Source organism: Mytilus trossulus, chromosome 6 (assembly GCF_036588685.1).
Source record: "Mytilus trossulus isolate FHL-02 chromosome 6, PNRI_Mtr1.1.1.hap1, whole genome shotgun sequence".
Lineage (NCBI taxonomy): Eukaryota > Metazoa > Mollusca > Bivalvia > Mytilida > Mytilidae > Mytilus > Mytilus trossulus.
Genome location: NC_086378.1, coordinates 80,270,691 through 80,295,582, shown reverse-complemented (window position 1 = coordinate 80,295,582; position 24,892 = coordinate 80,270,691). Strand labels below are relative to the sequence as shown.

At 31.3% G+C, this 24,892-nt stretch overlaps 1 protein-coding gene across 22 annotated transcripts in view; it reads right to left on the bottom strand.

The window, feature by feature from the left end:
• Positions 1–24,892, bottom strand: part of LOC134721971 (chromodomain-helicase-DNA-binding protein 8-like) — a 52,003-nt gene that overhangs the window by 14,141 nt on the left and 12,970 nt on the right. For 9 of the 22 annotated variants that reach the window (XM_063585324.1, XM_063585325.1, XM_063585335.1 and 6 more), the window contains exons 6-34: positions 22,340–22,426; positions 21,842–21,918; positions 21,209–21,323; positions 20,302–20,529; positions 18,853–18,980; positions 18,247–18,435; positions 17,591–17,822; positions 16,610–17,012; positions 15,920–16,136; positions 14,687–14,882; positions 14,214–14,378; positions 13,490–13,669; positions 12,806–12,910; positions 12,295–12,584; positions 11,842–11,929; positions 11,192–11,294; positions 10,440–10,602; positions 9,551–9,640; positions 8,918–9,018; positions 8,353–8,461; positions 7,686–7,941; positions 7,353–7,426; positions 6,815–6,835; positions 4,763–4,974; positions 3,063–3,276; positions 2,575–2,723; positions 1,507–2,159; positions 1,096–1,179; positions 456–707 (exon numbers count right to left, since the gene is read on the bottom strand). In XM_063585324.1, coding sequence (XP_063441394.1) covers positions 456–707; positions 1,096–1,179; positions 1,507–2,159; positions 2,575–2,723; positions 3,063–3,276; positions 4,763–4,974; positions 6,815–6,835; positions 7,353–7,426; positions 7,686–7,941; positions 8,353–8,461; positions 8,918–9,018; positions 9,551–9,640; positions 10,440–10,602; positions 11,192–11,294; positions 11,842–11,929; positions 12,295–12,584; positions 12,806–12,910; positions 13,490–13,669; positions 14,214–14,378; positions 14,687–14,882; positions 15,920–16,136; positions 16,610–17,012; positions 17,591–17,822; positions 18,247–18,435; positions 18,853–18,980; positions 20,302–20,529; positions 21,209–21,323; positions 21,842–21,918; positions 22,340–22,426 — 5,181 coding nt within the window. The remainder of the gene's footprint in view (positions 1–455; positions 708–1,095; positions 1,180–1,506; positions 2,160–2,574; positions 2,724–3,062; positions 3,277–4,762; positions 4,975–6,814; positions 6,836–7,352; positions 7,427–7,685; positions 7,942–8,352; positions 8,462–8,917; positions 9,019–9,550; positions 9,641–10,439; positions 10,603–11,191; positions 11,295–11,841; positions 11,930–12,294; positions 12,585–12,805; positions 12,911–13,489; positions 13,670–14,213; positions 14,379–14,686; positions 14,883–15,919; positions 16,137–16,609; positions 17,013–17,590; positions 17,823–18,246; positions 18,436–18,852; positions 18,981–20,301; positions 20,530–21,208; positions 21,324–21,841; positions 21,919–22,339; positions 22,427–24,892) is intronic. The other 13 variants (XM_063585330.1, XM_063585332.1, XM_063585340.1 and 10 more) reach the window with 3 other exon arrangements.

Sequence of the window (24,892 nt, the reverse complement as noted above, 5' to 3'; positions counted from 1 at the left end):
TGTATATGGGACCCAAGGAAAGAACTTCCAAATCTCAAATATTATGGGTGTCAACTATGTTTTAGCATAGTGGAAAGGTAACTGAATTTAATCTGCCATATATCCCATTTTTAAAGTGTCTTCCCTGGGAACCATATATGTTTTAATGGAACAGCCCAAAGCACATTAACTAACAGAACATTTTACAGATTGGTAGAGTAATATGAGAATGATGAATGAATTTTTACAACATTTTAGTATAATTTCAATAGAAATATCAATCATAATTGATTATCTTTTTTCCTTTTAAATGTTTTAATTGCAACAATTATCACACAAATTAATATAACACATATATGGAAGTGTCCTCGTCCATGGAATGACATTGAATTAAGTGATAAAAAAACACCACATCACCCTGCGGGAGAGACCAGAAAAGCTGCTGTGCTCATACAACAAACCACTATTTACTCTACCTCTGTAAATTGAACTTCAAAATCCTTATCAATATCATTTTTCACCGTGTTCACCTTGATCCCATCATAGACAGAATCCCCAGCGTCTGATTGGCTCAGATCTTGGTCGTCTCTAGGTGTCGATGATCCGAGGGGCGTGGCACTTCTGGAGTCATAGTTCATAGGAATGTTAGACATCCTCTTTGGGAATGGCCATTCTCCAGTCTCAACACAGTAACATATATGTTCTAGACGATGAAAGATTACCCTGTCCTAAAAATATATAATATAAATCCATTATTATAAAGTAGACAACAAATACAAGTCTTTGGGTCATTATAAGTATGTGTTCCAGTGCTCATGATTATATTGGTTCTCAATATTCAAACTTTGCTTAAGTCATTACGACCATTTAAAATCTAAACATTTTTTTTAATTTTACAACACCTCTCAGAATAAATCTTCTATTAGATGAATCACATATATTTTTTTTAGTGAATTTAAATCACTGTTAAATTTATCAAAATGACATTTTACCACCAAGAAGATATTCGAGTAAAGTTCTCTAAAACTCAAAAGTATAAACTAACAGTGACACTGAGAATAATATGATAATTGTGTGTTTTTTCATTAAAAAAAAATTGTATATCTTTTTTCTTACTTTGGGCCACTGCAGAAAATCTGCTGGAATGGCTGAAGATCTTGGATCCAAATTATCCTCTTCATTTATAAGCTTTTGTAACTCCTGAAAATGTTCATTAAATGTATTACATTTGTTACTTATTTTGATTTATAGTTTGCAAAGTGATATAATAATCTTGAATTCTTGGTTTTGTGTAAATGCATATACTCTTTTCAATCTATTTGCTATAAAATATTCTCGTAAAATCCATGTACCTTTGACAGGATACATTTCTCTTTGAAAAGCACACATATATAAATCTTTTGAAATTTCTTTGTTTTCTTTGTTTGATTTTACACAGAAAAATCAAAATCACAATGCTTTCTCTGGTGCTCATGTTAGATAAATTAGTTGATCATTGAAATGTATAGCTGATCAGTTCTAACATACCACATCTTCTTTGGTAAACTTCTCACTATCTTCTTCTTTCACTTTTTCCTTTTCTTTTTTCACTTCTGTTGATCCATCTTCCACATCCTTTTCTTCATCCTCTGTTTTTATCTCTCCAGGAGACTTAACTTTTTCTGAAGATTTTTCTGATTTGACTTTCGCTGGAGATTTCTCACTATCAGTTTGATCCTCCGTTTTGACTTCGGTGTCGTTAGCAGTTTCATTATCAGAAACATCATGTTCAATATCAGTAGCCTCATCATCATTATCTACAACAGGTTTCTTAGCTACAGACAAATCTTCACTCTCTTCCTGGTCAGACATGGCTTCCTCTTTTATTTCACTTTCACTTTCATTTTCTACTTTCACTTCAGATTTGATATCCTTCTCTAATTCTTTTTTACTATCAGGACTACCAGTTTTATTTTCTTTCTCTTCATCTTGTTCATTGTCATTAGTTTTTTTATCTGGAGAATTAACTTCCCTTTTCATGTCTTTGTCAATGTCATGTTCAAGGTCATCTGACTTTTTATCAGGGGATGTTGGTTCCTTTTTCACATCTTGAGGATCACTTTCTGGTTTATCTTTATTCGACTCCCTTTTGATTTTTTCTATCATTGCTTTTATTTCCAATTCTGTTTCTTCTTCCTTATCTATAGGAATATTTGATAAACATTATTATGTTCAAAGTGCCCATTTTGTATTCAGACAAATAAAATGTGTCCTCTGAACATAATATAAACTATCAACATTTACATATGAAACACAGGTAATTATTTTGATTTTTGTTCTTGTGGAAATATTTATCAGTATGTCAACTACATGTTTCTAAAATTACATCATTTCAAAACAAATTTGTATATTTATACAGATGTTTGAGTTTCATGTTTATCATAAAGCTTATAAAGTTTAAGTCTTGTATTTCTTTTTGGATTAATAGTTTTGCTATTATATTATTCTGTAGATGTCTTTAGTTTCTGTCATTAATGTATCCCCTCCCCCTCCCAATCATTACATTTTCTATATATATATAAAACTTGAAATGTATGTAACTTGTCAGCAACTTACTCTGCTTCACTTTGACTGGTGTCTGGCTGGCACCAGGTGACTGCATAAAATTAGGTGAATTTACATATGGACGTTTATTCCTGAACACATCTTTGAAAGACAATGCTGGGTCATTAAGTATAAACTCATCAGTGCGTACAACACCATGTCTGAAATTGAAAATAAGAAATGATCAACTCCAATTAAGTAAAATTTACATCATTTACTATTGAACGGCAAAATATATGCACTAAAGAAATAGTAATAGTAGCAAAATTATCTAACTGACCTTAGAGGATGACTTTTGAACTTCCATGTATCAGCCCAAGGTAAATGGCCATACCATAAATTAAAATTAATCTAAGATCTATGCTCTAAGTGTTTACTTGTCTATCTGTATTATATTGTTTCACAAATAAGTACTTTTTCTAAATGATAAATATACATTTAATTCTATGTCATTTTTTCTTTTAAATTTATAATTCATTATAATTCCTTCAAAGAATTACCTAGCAGCTCCTCTGAGTAGATCTTTGTCATGTTTGCCACAAATCCACCATGATGGCAGATCATAGGACGTTTGACATAACTTGACACGTTCATCAAATTTGGGATGTGCCAATGTTTCAGTTCGTATTTTATTTAGGAGATCAATTCTGGCAAGACTACGACTAGCTCTCTCTTCAGATATTGGTTCCACATAGATATTGTTCGGAGGCAGTGCTAAAATGATAGAAAGCAAGATATTAAATGTCAATTTATTTCTGAATTGAGTTACCATTCTTAACCCATCTAAGAAATTGTAATATTGAACTGGAAATTCTTAAAGACCTTTCTTCTAGTCAAAAAGATTTCAGTATTGTCCTAGATGTAATTTGCATTGCAAAACACGTAATAATATCATATTATAAATAAACAAGTGAAACTGCGAGCTACTGCTCACTGATGATACCCCCGCCACAAGTGGATAATATTAATAGTGTAAAAATATGCAAGTGTTCGGTAAACAGGAAGTTGTCAAGTGATGAATCTGAAAACGCATCACACAGTATAGCTGACTTATATAAATCCTGAAACCAAATTTCAGAAATCCTTGTATTGTAGTTCCTGAGAAAAATGTGACGAAAATTTTCAACTTGGCTATCATGTGTAAAATCATACAAGTGTTCGGTAAACAGGAAGTTGTCAACTGATGAATCTGAAAACGCATCACACAGTATAGCTGACTTATATAAATCCTGAAACCAAATTTCAGAAATCCTTGTATTGTAGTTCCTGAGAAAAATGTGACGAAAATTTTCAACTTGGCTATCATGTGTAAAATCATACAAGTGTTTGGTAAACAGGAAGTTGTCGAGCGATGAATCTGAAAACACATCACACCGTAAAGCTGACTTATATAAATCCTGAAACCAAATTTCATAAATCCTTGTATTGTAGTTCCTGAGAAAAATGTGACGAAAATTTTCAACTTGGCTATCATGTGTAAAATCATACAAGTGTTCGGTAAACAGGAAGTTGTCGAGCGATGAATCTGAAAACGCATCACACTGTAAAGCTGACTTATATAAATCCTGAAACCAAATTTCAGAAATCCTTGTATTGTAGTTCCTGAGAAAAATGTGACGAAAGTTTCATGGGACGGACTGACTGACTGACGGACTGACAGACAGAGGTAAAACAGTATGCCCCCCCTTTTTTAAAGCGGGGGTAGAAAAATGTGACGAAAATTTTCAACTTGGCTATCATGTGTAAAATCATACAAGTGTTCGGTAAACAGGAAGTTGTCAAGTGATGAATCTGAAAATGCATCACACGGTATGGCTGACATATATAAATGTTGATACTAAATTACAGAAAGGGTGGATGTGTAGTTCCTGAGAAAAATGTGACGAAAGTTTCATGGGACGGACTGACTGACGGACTGACAGACAGAGGTAAAACAGTATACCCCCCCTTTTTTAAAGCGGGGGTATAATTACTTTACTTTTACTTTGTTATTTTTTCATAATTTTGATATTAGTAAAACTCCAAACACCATCTATAAACAAATAAATTAAACAGAAATTGATTAAGAATTATTCCTACTAAAATTTACAATTTACACAAACACAAAAAAGATGAACAATTCTAAGCTTCTTTTTATGTTTGCTTTTCAGTATACACTAACAAACATTTTATCAGACTGTTAAAAGTGTAAGAATAATACCATCATCATCATTTTTAAATTTCTTGCAGACTCTCATGCACATGTGGTAAAATGCTTGGAAATACTCTGTTAAAGTGTCATCATGTTTCTTCTCCAACCTAGCTAACGTCCTGAATCTATCCCATTTATATCGGCCTGTAAACAGGTCAAATTCCACTCCAAATGTAGATATAATACGATAGAAATCAGATTCCTCTCTCCGTGTCCAGTGACTGCAAAAATATAAACAGTAATTTAAATGTTTTTTACATATCTTCTATATTTCAAATATTTCATTTTTTCATCTTTTTATTCTCTATTTATCATTGTTTAACATATATATATTGTAAAATATATCATGAGTAATACTAGATTTCAATAAGGCAAAAAAAAAGTAAAATACAAGAGGTTAAAAAATCTCCAACTTGTGCCTAACAGTTTAAAAAAAAAACTTATTTCTTTTGTTAAAGTCAATTAATTTTTGCTTTATGGTTCATGAATTCAGGTTTACTCTAAACAAAAGAGGCCCTGGGAAGCAACTATTTTTCATTCCTTTTGCCGACAAATGTTAGTTTCTGCTAGTTCTCGACAAATCTGACACTTTCAAAGAAGGTAAAAAACATTGAAATGGTTTTAGTGAAAATTTTCGAAGTTTAAGAACTTACACAACTGGTATTAGAAAAAATTCTGTTCATGCAACATTTTACAATGATAAAATTATGGATACACATGTTACCAGTTCATTCATGCAATTTATTTGCCCAAAATCAAAAATAAGCTATTATAAATATATATTTGTACATCCATGCATTTACAAAATAAACATAATTAAGAAATAAAAGCAAAATAAAATTTAACGTGTTCTATCAGAAAATGTGCAGAATCTGAACGCATTAAACCTAATGACCAGCACATCTGGTAAATATAAGGTTTTCAGTATTAGCATGGCAAATCATCATGAACACAAAAACATTCAAATACTACAAGTAATAGGTCAAAATTTAATAGGCCTAGATAAAAAAATAAAAAAAAATATGAATTGCTTCTTCTATTTTAAAGTGTATGTATCAGCCTACCTTCAAATCCTAGGTTTTTTTTTGTTTAACAGCTAATTTCCTACAGCATGTAGAGCAAGACTTTAGTTAGCTTGCTTGCTTTGTTTTTATATTGTACAATCATAAGGATAACACCTATTTAAATTCAAATATTATATAAACATGTTAAACTATGCCTATATATATATTGTTTTAAGATATAAATCTTATTCAAAAGCTTGTATAGACAAATATACAAACAAAGCATGCAAGCCAACAAAAGTTTTGCTTTACATGCATTAGGAAATTAGCTCTAAACAATTTTAGTACAAGAATGTTTGTGTTTTTGTCCTAATGTCTAACAGATCCAAACATTTTTTAAATATGTTTCAACTCATCAATAACAAGCTGCTGACAAAATATGAAGAAATTCTGTTCAGTAATAGCAGAAATGTGACAAAAATTAAATCTAATTCAACATATTTTAAAATTCAAAGTATTGATAAAGTAGGTATCTGTTAGATACGAAATAAATCACTGGAGAAAATTGTGAGGAAATATTTGTTGGAAGAATTGAGGGACAGACAAGGTGAATGCAATATAGCCCCCACTCTAAGTAAGTTGTATTTGTTTTATAGTTTTCCTTTTGTTATTTGTTCTATCAGAAAATGTGCAGAATCTGAACGCATTAAACCTAATGACCAGCACATCCGGTAAATATTAGGTTTTCAGTATTAGCATGGCAAATCATCATGAACACAAAAACTTTTGAATACTTTGTTGCACCAATCGACAGACAGACAAGGTGAATGCAATATAGTCCCAACTCCTAAAGTGGGGATGTAATATTCTTTTTTATTTCCTTTTGTTATTCGTTGATCATATATAACATGTGTAGTTGTAGTTTTTTCTTAATCCACATAACAAGCAGTCAAAAGTTACATAAGGATAATGGATAGATTATAAATGCCACATATTCTACACTAAATAAAAATAAAACATTTTACACATGTAGATCATGCATTGTCAAATTGCCTACCTTTCCCAACATCCAAAAAAACTGTCAAAGATAAATATTTACTTGTCAGCATTTCATCTTTTTAAAAATAAATGGAACAACAACTAACAAATGTGTTGAAATAAGTTCAAATAACAAAATTCAAATCCCCTATAAGACTTTCAGAGAAACTTTCCAAAAATGAAGTTTATCAGAACTATAATGTTTCCTCAATCCACGATTTTTTTTACCTTGAAACAGATGAATCTACAGTACTTAAGGTATCTGTACCATATTAAGATTTGTTGTGTTATCATAAAATATCTGCGATGGACAAAATCAAATTATATTTATTCCAGTGAATACAATTCCATTTTCAATCTTATTGATATTTGTACCAATTGTTTTATCAAAAGTTGAATCAGTTAAACTTGTTTTAACTGAAATTGTATTTAATATAGATTTTATACTTCATTCTAATTCTCTTAGCAGTCACATGGCTAAATATGATACAAAATCCTTAAGCACTTTTTTCAATAAATATAACTTTTCTCAGAATAAGAGGCATAAACAAACAAACCTTTGTTGATACTGAATTTTCTCTTCATCCTTGTATCTGCTTACTACGTCATATCTCTCTCTTCTTTCCATTCTCTGTAATAAAATAAAAAGAGTGATTTTTACAATATTGTTATATACTCATGTAATAAAATGCCCAGTCATTAGATGTTACTGTAAAGCATGCATGCATAATAAAACTGACATTAATCAAATTGAATGACAGAAACATGTGTCTTATAGGAATAGTTCATTCAAATTCTATCCTTTCCTTAAATATTGACTGCTACTTTTTATTTTATATAACAAATAAATTTCCTTTCCGATTGCAATAAGTCAGACATTTGTAGCATACCTTTGCCCTCTGTGCATCCTTTAACATTTGTCGTTTATGACTACGTTGGAAGCTGGTGATAATCCTCCTAAGTCTTGTATTTAGATCAGACATGGTAGGCCATGGTAATTTCTCCCCGTCATCATCTCCTCCCTCAGTTATATTAGGTGTCTCCTTAGCCATGTTACTGTCCTGGTTAGAGATCACCGAGGTACATGTATCTTCATCCTCGTCCTTCAATGTACTCATATTACCCTTAGTATCATCCATGTCATCACTGTAATATAATATTGACATATTAGCAAAACTTTTAATCACACAATTTCTTTTGAATAATTTGCTTTTAAATTGCTGAAATGGCATAGCCAGAATAACACATATCTGACCAGTGAACTGAAACTGGGGTTGACATTAATTTTCTGTGTTATTTCAATGGGAGGCTACATGCTTAATCTTCATCAGCACATATCTGGTCATATCTGGTTGAGATAGAAAATTTACAGGACTTGCTTTACTTGGATTGATCCTATTCTTTATAAAAGTAAACATTGTACTAATGAGAAACTGTTTCTTATCCCAATTTCATTGAGTAAAAAAAAAAAATCAGTTTGTTGGGACTTTCTACATCCAAATTAGTATCAATAATACACACACGTCTGTCCCCTACGAACAATATCCCACTACTTACTCATCATCATCATTCTGTTCTGCAGCCAGAGCGGCCCCAGCTGGTGGTCCACAACGTGACAGGAAACACAACAAAGGATCATTCCTCATTCTATTGTATTTCTCATAACCTGAATAAAGTAAGAAAAATTATAATTCATGGACAATGGCCTTTACTTGCATTTCATGCATATTCAAGTCAACATGACATATGATTTCTGTGTTTGATATCTATTTCAAATCTTACATTTGATTTTTTTTCTCATAAAGTTAAAATATCATGTGAAAATTTTTTTACAGATAAATATGTTAAAAGAACTTCTCAATATTGTGGTCCAACAATCAAGTACCATAACTCTTGAATGGTAAAAGTGAAAATAAAAAAAGATAAAAAAAAATAACCAAATTTTATTGGTTTAAACTATCCATTTAAATTTCAATGAATTTCAAAAAGCAGTTATCATCTGACAGTCTTTATGATTTCCATATACTGGCTAGTCTGTTGACCAGGGAAAAAAACCATTCAGTTAAGCTGGCAATATAATTACTTTTTTTTAAAGATGTTGTAACTATTCTGTAAATCTTACCATGTTTAAATACACCAATCAACAAGGACCTGTCAGATAATTCATCCCACCATAAAGTTGGTGGATCCCCTTCTACATTGGCTCTTGGTATATCTATTTCACTATAAATAAATATTAAACATACATAAATGACCTTTATAGAACATTGATATAATTCTTTAATAAAATATTGAAAACAAATATTCTAGCTATGTTTGACCTAACTGTCTATAAATGCTGCTTTGAGAAAAATCATATTGGTAGTGGGCATCAAATAATTGCCTCCAAGAATTTCCATGTTTTTTTGCTGGAGCAACCCAAATATAGATTATTAGTTATCTATTGCAAAGAGCTCACTCATCCCCCTCCATATTGTTATTGATTCGGTATACTTATCCATTTGACATTTAATTACATGTACAGTGAAACATCAGACTAAAATTTGATCTACATTAAATATTATCAGATCGGATTGGTGATATATTCCTCATTTGTTTCACTATCAAAACATATTCAACAAGTAAAATGCAGCAAAATAACAAGTTATTATCAAAGCAGACTTCACTTTATATTTGATAATGGACACGCCTATCTATGAATCTAAACTTAAGTTAAAATCCTATGATAACAAGGATCTTTTTATAAAGTTTTTACCTGACATCAAGTCCTTTGTTTATTTTGTCTGCAGCATGACCAATGATTTCTTCTCTAAGGTAATACAACAGTCTAACTCTCAGTAAAACTCTGTAAATAAATATAGGTTACAATTATTTTCCAAACGTACATGTATGTCAGTTAACTGCTAACTGCTCTGTTGTTATTTATGTATAATTGTCATTTTGTTTATTTTCTTTGGTTACATCTTCTGACATCAGACTTGGACTTCTCTTGCATTGAATTTCAAATGTGGGTATTGTTATGCGTTTACTTTTCTACATTGGCTAGAGGTATAGGGGAAGGGTTGAGATCTCATAAACATGTTTAACACCGCCGCATTCTTGCGCCTGTACAAGTCAGGAGCCTCTGGCCTTTGTTAGTCTTGCATCATTTTAATTTTAGTTTCTTGTGTACAATTTGGAAATTAGTATGGCGTTCATTATCACTGAACTAGTATATATTTGTTTAGGGGCCAGCTGAAGGACGACTCTGGGTGCAGGAATTTCTTGCTACACTGAAGACCTGTTGGTGACCTTCTGCTGTTGTCTTTTCTAGTCTCTTTGACACATTCCCCATTTCCATTCTCAATTTTATGCTTAAAAGAGAGAAACAATTCAGACCTATAAAGAGCAATTTATCTTGTTTCCTTTATACCATATGATCGATAAAAAAATCTTAAAAAGATGTATTTCTTTTGTCTTTCTTTTGCAAAGGGGATTGCCTGTAGCTTTTTCATAACCTTATTTAAATCTAAAGTTTCTTTGAAAGAAAAAATTACTACTTTGATAAAATACACAATTCATGGAAAATGGAATATCAATGTGATATTTTGTAATTTATAAGTAAACGTATATAATTTGTCACTTGTAATTAGGCACAAACTTACTTGTTGGCATGGCGATGCAAATGTCTTTTGTAACCAGTGTCTTTAAGAACAGACTCCGGATCTATGTGATATTTAGCCATTTCTATTTCATGTTCAGGCTCCTTCTCTTTCTTTGTTGGTTTATTTTTACCTTTTCTTCCCCTAGGAACAGGTGCAGATAAACCTTAAAATATTGAAACATACATATTAAACTACTGAAATTTATAATATTATATTTCTATGCATTCATTATATAAATACATGGAGAATGTGTCTGTGGGACACAGTTGAAGCCCCGCTTGCATATAACGTTATAAAGGGACATAACTCAAGAACAGTGGAAGTGACGCCACCGGAATTCAAACTTGATCTGTATTTTGGGATATTAAGCATTGTGCATAAGTTTCATTACATTTGGTTGATGCAAACTAAAGAGAACAGAAACCAATTTAGGGGCGTACGGACAAAGGTAACAATTTATTCCCCTCTGGTGACAGTGGGGGCATAAAAACATTATACAATTTGGAAAAAAGGTTTTCATTCTTGATTCTAAAAGTTAAAATATCAACCAGTCTAAATTAAACAACACCAAGCAAATCTGTGGTGTACTGTATCTTGTATTTTCATTCACAGAATTTAAGCAGTTTTAGTAGTTTCATCTTTTTTACTTGTTTAAAACCATATGGTTAAATAGATTTTATAAACATGGTCTACATCAGAAATTAACTCTTATAACCTCCTACTATAGTAAAACATAAGAGAATATAATGTACCTGAATGATTCTTCAAGGAGCCATCATTCGCAGGAGAAATTAAATCCCATATAAATTCTTTGATCTTCTCATCTCCTTTGTAAACTTTCAATGAATACATAAGCTGGAAAAAACATTTCAGACTTTAATATCACATGATACACTATTCCATGCTTACAAAAAAATATATAAGTGTCATTTCTTATGAAAAACACAGGCTATTTCTGTAGGTAATTATGGTTTTAAGAAGATAAAAGGTTAATTCATGGTTTCCAAAACTTTCATATTTAGCAGACATACCTATTTAATTCAACATGTTTCTTGACAGAGAATCATTGAAACTGACCTGCAGATTATTTCATATGAGTACATTAAAGAGAAAAATATAACATTATAGTGAAGTTTACATCTTTTGGGCTTGACAATTTTCCCTGACAAGTAATTACTGTAGAACTAGATCTAATTCAATATCAGTCACTAATAAATGTTTGTTTCTTGGCAAATATGCAATTTACCTGATCACATGACAGTACCAGCCATCATTCATATCTTTTGAAATAATAAGTCTGCAAAACCAAGTGTTTACATTGGTACTAAGCTTCAAAAAGTATGCTTCTTTATTTTTGCATTCATATAATGTTTTCTTTGGAACATATTAGTTTAATTCTTACCAAAGCTCTTGCAATTGTTTCAACATCCTTAGCTGCTAGTATTCTCTTGAACCTGCCATGACTAACAATATCTGTCCATCGTCCCCATCTAAAAAAATAAAACTTAATGAGAATGAAACTATAAAAGTAAACCAGCCATTTGATGTTCTATATAAAATCAATAAATCTATCTTATGTAAAATATTACAATGACAAGAGCTAATCTTTCTCTTAAGAGTATAAAAGACTCTTTAGGTCATCTCAGAAAAGTACTCTAGTTATTTTGATCAATATGTGCACTAAAACTACAATGGTACCTTTAGAGCAAAAATGCATTGCATCCTTTAAAATAATTAAAAATAAAATGAAGTTTCCTTTTAAAGCAGCATTCATTACATTTAAATACTTATATGCAACAACATTGTACAAATTTAGAAATATGTTTATACAACTTACAAACAAGTTTATACATACCCATAAACTAAGAGATTCTTCTCCACTTTGAAACAATCTGATCGTGAATACATCTCTCCTGCAGCACCACGAGCATCAAAATCATCATCTGAATCTCTGCCCCTACCACGCCGACCTTTCTTGCCCTTCTTTCCTCTGCCACGCCCCTTTCCTTCGCCATCTTCATCATCTCCTCCCCCTTCTTCGTCATCTGAAGAGGATTCTAATTCAGACATTTCCATGGCTGCCTCATCATTTCCGTAACGAGCAGTTTGTTTCCGCTGTCTAGGCAACTCCACTATCAGCTCATTCTGAAGAAAAAGGTATCTTATAGAAAATACAAGGTTTTCTTTTAATATTACATCAATGTATTATATAAGATTGAACAGATGGTTGATATGTTTGAAACTAATATTTAAAAGTTGAAACTACCAAGTCGATTTTGTAACTTATCAAAAGTTTGGCATATGAATTCATTTTTTAAATTTCACCAACATAGGAAATTGTTACTGTATAATGGTTAATACAATACCTTGTCCTCATCTGCATTAACATCTGCCTTCTTTGCCCACTTTTGCCAGAAGTTTGGATCGTTGATGTCAATGTCATCTCTGTTCTCACTCATGGTAAAACTTGCCTATTGAAACACATATATTTTTTTTTAAACAATTAAACTCTCTTCAATATTGTGAGATAATTTTATACATAAATATATCTATGGACTATTTCAGAACTGACTTTTATACATTTAATTTTTGAATACCACTAAAAGCAAAATCCTATCAAATGGTACTGTTGATTCATTTACTTTTGCGAGTACCAATTTTCGTGGTTTGGGCAAAAGTTCCAGTTTGGTGAAGATTTAATTTTGTTGTTTTGGCCAAGACTGCATACATTCCTACAGAAAATTTGGAATCAACAAAAACTGGCATCCAACAAATAATAATGAATTCACAGTATATATATCTAATGCAGCGGTTTCCCCTAAAACATGTTCATCAAAATTTTGGATAGTATGCTTGTCATGTGTGTCAGGAAATTTTGACACATATTGAAATTAAACTATGTCATCAATTAAACTTCAATATTTACCCCCCAATCAGACAGAAAATCTGCATATCTCATTAAGTGTCAATTTTAGATTTCTTTTTTCTATAACCAGGCTGAAAATCTGCATATCTGCATATCTTTTTGACTAAAATTAACATGTTCTTACCTTGGAGAAAGTGGATCCTTTGCCTTCTGATTCTATCTGTATAACCTGGGTTCTCCTCTGTAAAATCTGGTCAATATCTTCCTCACAGAAATCGTCTCCTGCTTTGTCGTCGTCCATTAAAGCACCGTAAGCTCCTTTTCTCAGTAGTTCTTCTATTTCTTTTTTTGTCAACTGTTCCCTCTACAAACAAAAGTAAAGATCATCAATTTCATTGTTATATTGATAATTTTCATTTTCTGTCATTTATCTTATATAACACAAATTATCTAGTTTAAGTTTTGGTGTTTGAATACCAATAGTTATCATCACTACGAATTTTAAAACAATATATATGCTACTACTGATTTTTTCATATTAACAATGTCATAAGGGGCAGAAGTTGATTGGTCTTGAACAAACATCTTCTAAACAAGAATGTGTCCTCAGCACACGAATGACCCACTTGCACTATCATTTTCTATGTTCAGTGGACCGTGACATTGGGATAAAAACTCCAATTTGGCATTAAATTTAGAAAGATCATATCATAGGGAACATGTGTACTAAGTTTGAAGTTGATTGGACTTCGACTTCATCAAAAACTACCTTGACCAAAAACTTTAACCTGAAACGGACAGACGGACGAACGAACAGACACACAGACCAGAAAACATAATGCCCCTCTACTATCGTAGGTGGGGCATAAAAATGTTTTCCAATCAAAAAAGTTCCAGTTCAAACTTACAGGATTGGCAGCCTTATCTCCTCCCATATTTTGCAATACAGCCTTGTCTAAACCCAACTTGAGAGAAGCTCTGTCAAACATTTCTCTCTCGTAGGAATTCCTGGTGATTAATCTGTACACCTTCACAGCTTTGCTCTGTCCAATTCTGTGACATCTAGCTTGGGCCTATAAAAAATAATACAATTTTGACTGTAACAAACCAACTTGAAAACAATGGATGACTTAAATAGCCACATCTTTTTTCCCCTGGTCAATTACCATATAAAATAATCAACTAAATATGTTGTATTATTCTTGCATCCAAACATTCTTAACTAATTCATACAATATAAAAAAGAAGATATGGTATGATTGCCAATGAGACAACTGTCCACAAGAGACCAAAATGACACAGGTAAGCATTTCAGGAACAATTCATTATTGGTTAAAAAAACCTGATATAGAAGTTTGGGTTCTGTGTTCAATAAATATACCTGTAAGTCATTCTGTGGGTTCCAGTCCGAGTCATAGATAATAACAGTATCGGCTGCAGTCAGATTAATACCTAAACCACCAGCTCTTGTACATAGTAAGAATACAAATCTATCGGAATCAGGCTTAGAGAATCTGTCGATGGCTTCCTGTCTCATTATACCAGTAATTCTACCGTCTAATCTTTCATATAAATACCTACAAAAGAATGATATCATTGCTAGCAACAATTTGTGTTTATATTTTTTATTTTGAATTCAACTGATTTTGTAATTCCCTTTTCCATTATTAGTCTAAAATATTGAAGAGAACTAAAACAAACAGCTTGTGAGCAATGAAGGGTAAAGATTGCTTTCATTTTGCAAAGCGACATTTAGCAATGACACAAACTAATTTTAGCTCTATATATTTTTTGTATTGAGTTATCTTCCTTTGTTGTTATAATTGTAGTTGATCTTTTTTCCACATAGAACTATATGCCATGCACAACTTTGGTCAGTTAGGTGAACTTAATAAAACAGTTTTGATTGTTCAAATACACATAACCTTGTAGCTTCTGAGTATAACATATTTTTCTAACAAGTTACATGACATTGACTAGACATGATCTAATTATAAAGAAAGTTCACGCATCGTTGTAAATATAACAGAATTTGATGAGACTGTTGTAAAAGTGAGAGGTTTAGCGCTATAAAAAAAGGTTCAATCCACCATTTCCTACATTTGAAAATGCCTGTACCAAGTCAGGAATATGACAGGTGTCGTCCATTCGTTTGATGTGTTTTGTCATTTTATTTTGAGTTCAGTATTTTTGTGATTTTACTTTTAACCTCCTTAGTATGTTTTTGTCACAATAAAAGTTATTACAACCCTGGAAGAAATAGGTATCAAGTCAGCAGCAATTTTTTTTTTATCATCTGCAATCAAGCAAGATGTAAACATTTTCTATTGTAAGATGTCTAATGCCAAAATACAATATAAATGTGTTTTTTCAGCTTTTTATTGCTACCATTCCAGAGCAATATGACTCTCTCTTAACATGGGTCAGCCATTTATTGTCCCCTTCCGACAGACTATCATCGTTTCCTAAAGACCATACTCACAAATGGTGTCAAGGGAGAGCTGAAAATTCAGTCCCTGAAATTTTCATCCTGGAATTGGAATCGAACCAGGAACCTTTGTGTTGGTAGTCTGATGCACTAACCACTACACCACAAATCAGAGCATATATTTACCTTCTTTGAATCAAATAGTCCTCTAAAATATCTAGCACTTTGATCATTTGAGAGAATATCAGCACTTTATGTCCTCCTTGTTTAAGCTTTGGTAAAAGTTTGTCCATTAGTACAAGTTTACCAGAAGATTGCACCATTAATCTATGTATATCAAACATATCCAATTCTGGTTTCTTTTCCTTTTCTTTAGTTTCCCTTATGATCATGTCTTCAGCACCTGTAACATTCAAAATTTAATATTAAGAACAGAGAGAATTTTAACAATAGAAATCACCAGCTTCAATCAAGATATGAATGCTTTTTGGATTCTGAAATGCACCTGCAACATTTGATGCAACATTGTTTTTCAAAAGATTTTCAAATTTTATAAAATCTTTTTAGATGTTTACTGAAATTTTTCACTGAAAGTCCTGACACAACAATTCAGTTTACACTGATTTTTTTCTAGCTATTGGCAGGGTGGGTTTTTTTTATGTACTTTAAACAAAATACTGTTGCTTTTTGTATTTTCAAACTTATATCTTAAGCTTGGAGTACATGTCGACAATATTCATTAGATTCTTTTTGGATTTTCAAACTCACATCTTAAGCTCAGATTACATTTAGACAATATTTATTTTAAAATATGATACAGTTGTTGTAATATTTAATATGACTTATTTGCTAGACTTAGCATTATATTATACCAACCTTTGACTAGATAGGGATGATTACAACACTTTCTTAACTCCATCATTGTATTTAGAAGATTAGGTACATTAGCAGAGGTAGTCGAACCTTTAGACAAAAATGTAAAATTCCTTTCAAGAATAGCACGATAATATTTCTTTTGTATGTTAGTCAATTCTACTTCAATAATTGTTTCTTCCTTTGCTGCTAGAGAGGTTTCTACATCTTCTTTCAATCGCCTAAGCATCATAGGTTTCAGAAGTGCTTTTAACTTGTCCACTTGATCATCAGTTCTTAAATTGCCAAACTCTGCTAAGAAAGTTTGTGAAGAATTAAATTGTTCAGGTTCTAAGAAGTTGAGTAAACTGAATAATTCCTCAACATTGTTTTGAAGGGGAGTGCCTGTGAGTAACACTCGATGTTCCTGAAAAATTAGATAGAATATATTATTCACCAAAATGTATATAACATATCATTACAATTTGGAAATTAGTATGGCGTTCATTAACACTGTAGTAGTATATATTTGTTTAGGGGCCAGCTGATGGACGCCTCTGGGTGCGTGAATTTCTTGCTACATTGAAGACCTGTTGGTGACCTTCTGCTGTTGTTTTTTTATTTGGTCGGGTTGTGGTCTCTTTGACACATTCCCCATTTCCATTCTCAATTTTATCAATTCATCTTATTTCTAGATTGTGATCTGTCATTTTACAATGGAAATACAAACTTACTTAATAGGATCTGAATATGCACCCTTCTTCTGGGTTATTTTTATATTTTGAAACAGAAACAGTGCCGAACAAATTTTATAAACCATAGATTACATAAATGCAAGACCAAATGTCAATCATAAACTTTTAAATCTAAGTCTAATTTACAAGTCTGTTTTATAAAAGTGTATGTGTGGTTTAGAAAAGTACAATCAATTATAAGAGAGCTTTTTTTTCTTAATAAATGAATCATATAGGGTTACTTTTGACAATAAGACAACTCAATACTTACACAGTCCACATATCTTAATCCTTCCATTAATTTACACTTTTTATTTTTCAGCCTGTGTGCTTCGTCAATAATTAAACATCGCCAGTCTATAGAACTTAATAATTCACAGTCAGATATAATAATCTCAAAGGTTGTCACTAACACAGTGAATTTAGTCAAGTCTGGTATTCTTTGTCGTTCTTCATCTTTGTAAAACATTTCATATTCTTGTAACATAAATTTACTGGTGTTACTGAAAAAATGGAAATATAATGTTAATTAAATTTATCTCACACATTTAAAGTATTTCAGTGTCTTACAAGAATTATTTGAATAATGAAATATTTGAAACAATCAGAAATAACATGTCTTCAGTAACGTTCGAGGAATAATTTTTCACGATTCACATGTTGCTGTGGTTTATAATTACTGTCCTCCTCATTATGACCTTTTTTTGTATTTTTTTGTAAAGTCATTTTATACATATTTGCAATGTTTATTTTGTCAAGTACCGTGTTTTAAAGATCCAACAAGAACTCAGTTTTTCAGGGGTCTTCTTTGCAATTTTGCAGAAATAGATAAATCTACTCCAAATGATATATCTACAATCACCTGCAACTACCCCCACTTTTTTAGACAAATCTTTGCAGCTAAATATTGTTGATTAAACAACTTACCTTCCATGATATACAATAGCATTCATATCAGTCCACGTCTCAAACTCTCTCTGCCAGTTACCCAATGTTGACAGTGGTACAACCACTAGAAATGGTCCCTTAATTCCATATTCTACAATCTCATGCAGGAATGTTATACTCTGGATGGTCTTACCCAGACCCATCTCATCAGCTAATATACAATTTTGACTGAAAAAAACATTTTAAACTCTCTTTATGTATTGCTCATATGGGTTGTTTCAATGATATTTATAGAAAGTACCAAGAGAGAGCACTTTGAAATAGGGAAAGACAAACTATCAAAAAGGAAATGAAAATCACATTAATTAATAGGATCTGTTTTTATTCAAAATATATTCATCTCTTATAAAATTCATCACCAAACCTTCATTCAATTATTGATTGACTGAATTAGAATTAGCAGCTTGAACCAGATATTAATATCTAAAAGAATAGCATGTGTCAAATAAATAAATAACACCTCATACATAATATTCAGAAAACAAATTTTTCATTTCTTTTCTTTATCATGACATCTCTTAGACACTATATTTTAAAGAATTTTCATCCTTGAAGATATAATGAAATATTTGTCAATAAACTTACTGTTTATACCAGTTGAATGTCAACCAATTAACACCTTCCAATTGATATTCTCTCAAAGTGTTACCTCCTTTATAGGTTTTAGTTTCAGGAATTTGTACCCATTCATCTCTGCTAGGTCTACCAGGAACCTTAATATCAAAATGTATTATTTAATATAAATGAAAGAAAAACAAATGGGATAAATTTGATGAAGCAACAACCCAACAACACACATAAATTTATATATAACATCCTAACATTCTTTGATGGTAAAGTTAATTACTTGTGAAATAAAAATTAACAGGTTTCATTCTATTTACATCACAGATATTTTCGCTTCTGTTGCAATTTCATTCTCCTCGTAAATGATACAAAAGGAGTAGGTCCGGTAAGGACCGATTTTGGCCTCAAATTTCAGTTTCATCTGATGAAATATTTTGACCACTTTTTAAACACTTAAGTGTCTATTTCATTTGATTGATTTATTTTTTGTGAAAGATTTTAACTCATTTAGTCATAAAAAACGATCCGATTGAAGCTAAAATATGAAAAATCTACCAAATATGCGAAAAAATGTCACTTTTCAGATGTTTTTTGTCAAAAATGAAAGTGGCCGCATCCGTGTTCATCCACAATCTTTATATATGTTATGTATTATCATCAAATACAACATCCATTTTAATATTTTGGATGAACACGAATGCGGCCACTTTCGTTTTAAACGGAAACCGTCTAAAATTTAACTAAAACGCTTAAAATTTGATGATTTTAGTAATTTAGCATGACTTAATGGTGCTAGTACACAATATATGTTCATTGAATTGGCAAAAACAGCCAATATTTATGTAGCAGAACCATTCTATTATCCAATAAATAACTAAAAGTTTACATTTTAACAATTTTGTAAAACTGCTAAATTTTGGGGCCAAAAAGGGCTCTTACCTACTCCTTTCTACTTTTTTGGTGTAAAAATAAGCAAATTGCAACCAAACTTATTCAAATTAAAGATTGAATATTTATCAGCCCAAATCATATAAAAAAAGGCTTTAGAACACTGGATTCATTTCTGTAATCCAAGATTCTATCTACTTCCAACAAATGAAAGGGCCAATTTTTTAAAACTTTTATCGGAGGACCAACAACCACAATAGTAATTTTTCACAATGTTATCTGGATGAGAGATATACACCTTGAAAGGCAATTCAATTTAATAAAATTTATCATTATCAAAAAGTAGTGTTGATAGACCAGAAATCATCAGTGAAAGGATTAACTAACTTCCCAACCTACTAAGCTGGGATACTACATAATCCCCAGTCCAGCTCTGTATATAAACTCGTCATAGATACCAGGACTAAATTTTGTATATACGCCAGACGCGTATATGGAAGTTCTCACTTATCATAAAACACAATAAATCATCAGGCCTATCATGTCAAGATTAAACGAGAATTAAAACAATATATGTACCTCTCTGTCTTCCTCAGGTGGAGGATCTTTGAATTTATAAAACAATTTCACTTTTTCTGGATCGACATCTTGCTGTAGTTCCCAAGTACTGTCCTCATATGGCAGACCTCGCCATTTAACAAGGAAGTGTGTCACCTCTTCCTCGGTTACTGGATCAGACGTTACAGAAATTTCCATCACACGGTCAACCTCGACATAATCTGGATTGAATAATTCATCCTCATCAACCTGAAATATTTGTTATCATATTTTGTTGTAACTTTACATTTATACAGAAATTTCAACTCATCAAACAATAATTGCTTACATCCACTTCATTTGGACATTGGTGGAAAGTTGTCCCATTGGTAACCATACCACATTACCTTATTCTATACTGAGGGTCACACAAAAATAAAAATAGAACTGTCTGCAGAAAAAGGATTAAATCTGCTGCTACATTTTTTTGTAAGCCCCAAGGGGAAAGGGGGATAATGTGTGTTGCTCAATATACACTTTACATTAGTTTGCATCAAATTTTATATTTTCAACATCTTATCACATGCAACTCTATTTACGAACCAGCTACAACAAATCTATAAAAGATTGATCATTTAAAAGATGAATGTTTAATGTCTAGAGTGTAATCTTTGAACAGTATACAGAAGATCATGTATATAAGTGTGTCTCTACTAGTCAAACATTTTTTTTAGGTCAGCTCAAAAGATACAATGAAAAAAAATATACAGTAGTCCTTTGATATTCTCCTCAATTCATCTAAGTCAGTTAAAAAGATCAAACTATCAATTCTTAAGTCTTTTGTTTAGTCTTGTCTTGACCTTACCTGTGACCTCCAGGCTCAAGCACACAAGTATAACAAGGCTCAGTGAAAGAAGTGAAGATGTAGAAACTTTAAAATAAAATTTACCGTTTCAAAAAGATCCAAATGCTCCCTTTTAGCCCTATATCTTTTAAGTTTCATGTGAATTCTTTTGTCTCTTTCTAGTTCTGTTATTGTTTTCCATTCACAATGCAAGTATGAGCTGAAATTACAAATTATCAAAACTTAAATTTGCATACAATAACATGAATTTTTGGTATCATATTAATCAGAAAGAAAATTTCTCAAAAAGAAATTTTTGAGATAACAAGTTGGCTAGAAATGCAGTGTTGAAAGTTTAAATTTTTTTACTGATTCATTGTTTATATTTTACTTGCATACATATGTTAAAAATAAAGTAGTGCACTGTGAACTCATTATTTTTTTTGTGGATTCAGTAAAAAAGGTTTTTCTTAGGACATTTGATTTCATTGTTTTGTCAAATTTAACAAAATTCACACTCCATTGAACTATTAAAATTGTGGTTGACCTACTCCCTTGAAAATTGGTATCCCACAAATTCATGAATCCACAATTGGGTCATCTCAATTGACATGCAAGTCTTAACAGAAGCAGTAATGTATTTCTGGTAAGAGACATGTCCATAAAAGTAATAATAATTTTTATTCCTATTCCATCAGTTTACAATAAAAAAGTGTACATAAATGTAAAATGACATACAAGTTTTTGTATTTGACAAAGTACTCTTCCACCTCTTCTTCGGGTTGAGGTTCTTCATCATCATTTACCACATCAATCTAAAAGAAAATTTAAATCTTCTATTGTTTACAAGTATAAGTATCATTATTTGGTGTTTTTGTTCACAAAAAGTAACAGGATATCTAAATACAATTTCCTTAGTGGTGTTCAATGTTCCATTTAATTAAATTAGAAAGTTTGTTTCTTAGTTTAGACAATTGGCTAATTTCTGTTTTACTGTCAATGTACTTATTTGTTTTAAACCTTGATTCCTGATAAAAATACATCAGAAAATCGAAATTAAAAACCAAAATCACTTCAAAAATCCTTGAAACGCTGAAACTTGGAATAAAAAATTCACAAAATAATTTAATTTACAGTATCAGTATGTTGAATAGGAGCTAAATTTTATGAAATCCACATCAATAGAAAGGAAACTATCTTGCAACACAAAAGTCTTTCAAACAAAATAGTATTTACATCTTTATCAAGCTTTCTCATCCTCGCGCCAAGAATTTTCTCAACAACCATTGATTCTTCTTCTAGAGGTACAGCAACAGTTGTCTCCTGGAATACAAATAACAAAATGGTCATGTTTATTTTACTTTCAAAATACTACTATTCTTAAAATGTTTACAATCAAAATCATAATTTATTACTTTGAAATCCATTTTTCCATTAATATAGAAAGAATTTGTTAAATGGCATTACATGGTGAAAGATATCTGGCCTTTAAATCCAATTGAAGTCTTTTGCTTTGAAAATAATCTAAAGAAAATGTAGCAATCACATTAAACACTTCTATCAACTGAAATCAGCAAAAAGAGCCTTCTCTTGCATTTTCAACTCTTTAAGTTCCATAACTGGCTATTGCAATTTATTAATACAACATAAACTAAATTATTTGGATGCAAATTATTACAATGTCTAAACAACATCAAATAGTTAATATTTGTGACTTGGTGCAGAACTAACCACATATGTGCAAGTGTGTCATATTATTAGACTATTGACTTTATGTGAGGTAATGATAATCTTGGTCAAATCTAACAGAACTGTCAATAATGTTTAATTGAAAAATTCAAAGTAAATACTTTTTCAATATTGCAAAATCTAAGTTACCCTAAACTGACTATTAAATTTATCAAAAGAAGTTAATTTTGAAAATCTAAATTCACATGTATGTATACCATACTAATCATATATATGCAAATCAACCATTAAATTTAAATGAAAATTTCTTAGAATTTGATCTTAAAGATGAGAAGATTTATCATATGCTACACAAAGTCAATTACAACTGAAATGGAACTTAGTATAACTTACTTTTCCTCAATCTATCAATAACTTAAGAGATTTCAGTTTTTAATACATTAGATTATTCCCCTACTTATTTTGTTATCATCCAGCAATGTCATTTAGGACAAAGTCTATCATTGTTAACCCCTGGAATGGCTGTTATCAAGTTATTCTCACAAGCTTTTAAAGAACGAAGAGACAATTTTTTTTCAAAACAAGGAAATTAATTTCAATCTATCAGAGTTTTGCTATTTACATTAACAATTATCTTAATGACAATAGCGAACAGTAGCATTTATATTTTAACATAAAACTAGAGGCTCTAAAGAGCCTGTGTCGCTCACCTTGGTATATGTGAATTAAACAAAGGAAGCAGACAGTTCATGACAAAATTGTGTTTAGGTGATTGTGATGTGTTTGTACATCTTACTTTACTGAACATTCTTGCTGCTTACAATTATCTCTATCTATAATGAACTTGTCCGTGTAGTTTCAGTTGAAAATGTTAGTAAAAATTTACAAATTTTATGAAAATTGTTAAAAATTGATTGTAAAGGACAAAAACTTCTTAGGGGGTCAATTGACCATTTTGGCCATTTGACTTATATTTGAATCTTAAATTGCTGTACATTATTGCTATTTACAGTTAATCTCCATCTATAATAATATTCAAGATAATAACCAAAAACAGTAAAATTTCCTTAAAATTACCAATTTATGGGCAGCAACCCAACAATGGGTTGTCTGATTCATCTGAAAATTTCAGGGCAGATAGATCTTGACCTGATAAACAATTTCACCCCGGTCAGATTTGCTCTAAATGCTTTGGTTTTTGAGTTATAAGCCAAAAACTGCATTTTACCCCTATGTTCTATTTTTAGCCATGGCGGCCAGGTAATTAAACACAAACTTTACACTAAATACATCAATGATGATTGTGGCCACGTTTGGAATAATTTGGCCCGGTAGTTTCAGGAGAAGATTTTTGTAAAAGATCATGGATATTTACGAAAAATGGTTAAAAATTGACTCTAAAGGGCAATAACTCCTAAAGGGGTCAACTGACCATTTTATTCATGTTGACTTATTTGTAAATCTTACTTTGCTGAACATTAATGCTGTTTACAGTTTATCTCCATCTATAATAATATTCAAGATAATAACCAAAAACAGTAAAATTTCCTTAAAATTACCAATTTATGGGCAGCAACCCAACAATGGGTTGTCTGATTCATCTGAAAATTTCAGGGCAGATAGATCTTGACCTGGTTAACAATTTTACCACATGTCAGATTTGCTCTAAATGCTTTGGTTTTTGAGTTATAAGCCGAAAACTGCATTTTACCCCTAAGTTCTAATTTTAGCCATGGCAGCCATCTTGGATGGTTAGCCGGGTAATTATACAAACTTTAAACTAGATACATCAATGATGATTGTGGCCAAGTTTGGTTTAATTTGGCCCGGTAGTTTCAGAGGAGAAGATTTTTGTAAATGAACATGGATATTTACGAAAAATGGTTAAAAATTGACTATAAAGGGCAATAACTCCTAAAGGGGTCAACTGACCATTTTGGTCATGTTGACTTATTTGTAAATCTTACTTTGCTGAACATTATTGCTGTTTACAGTTTATCTCCATCTATAATAATATTCAAGATAATAACCAAAAACAGTAAAATTTCCTTAAAATTACCAATTTAGGGGCCGCAACCCAACAATGGGTTGTCTGATTCA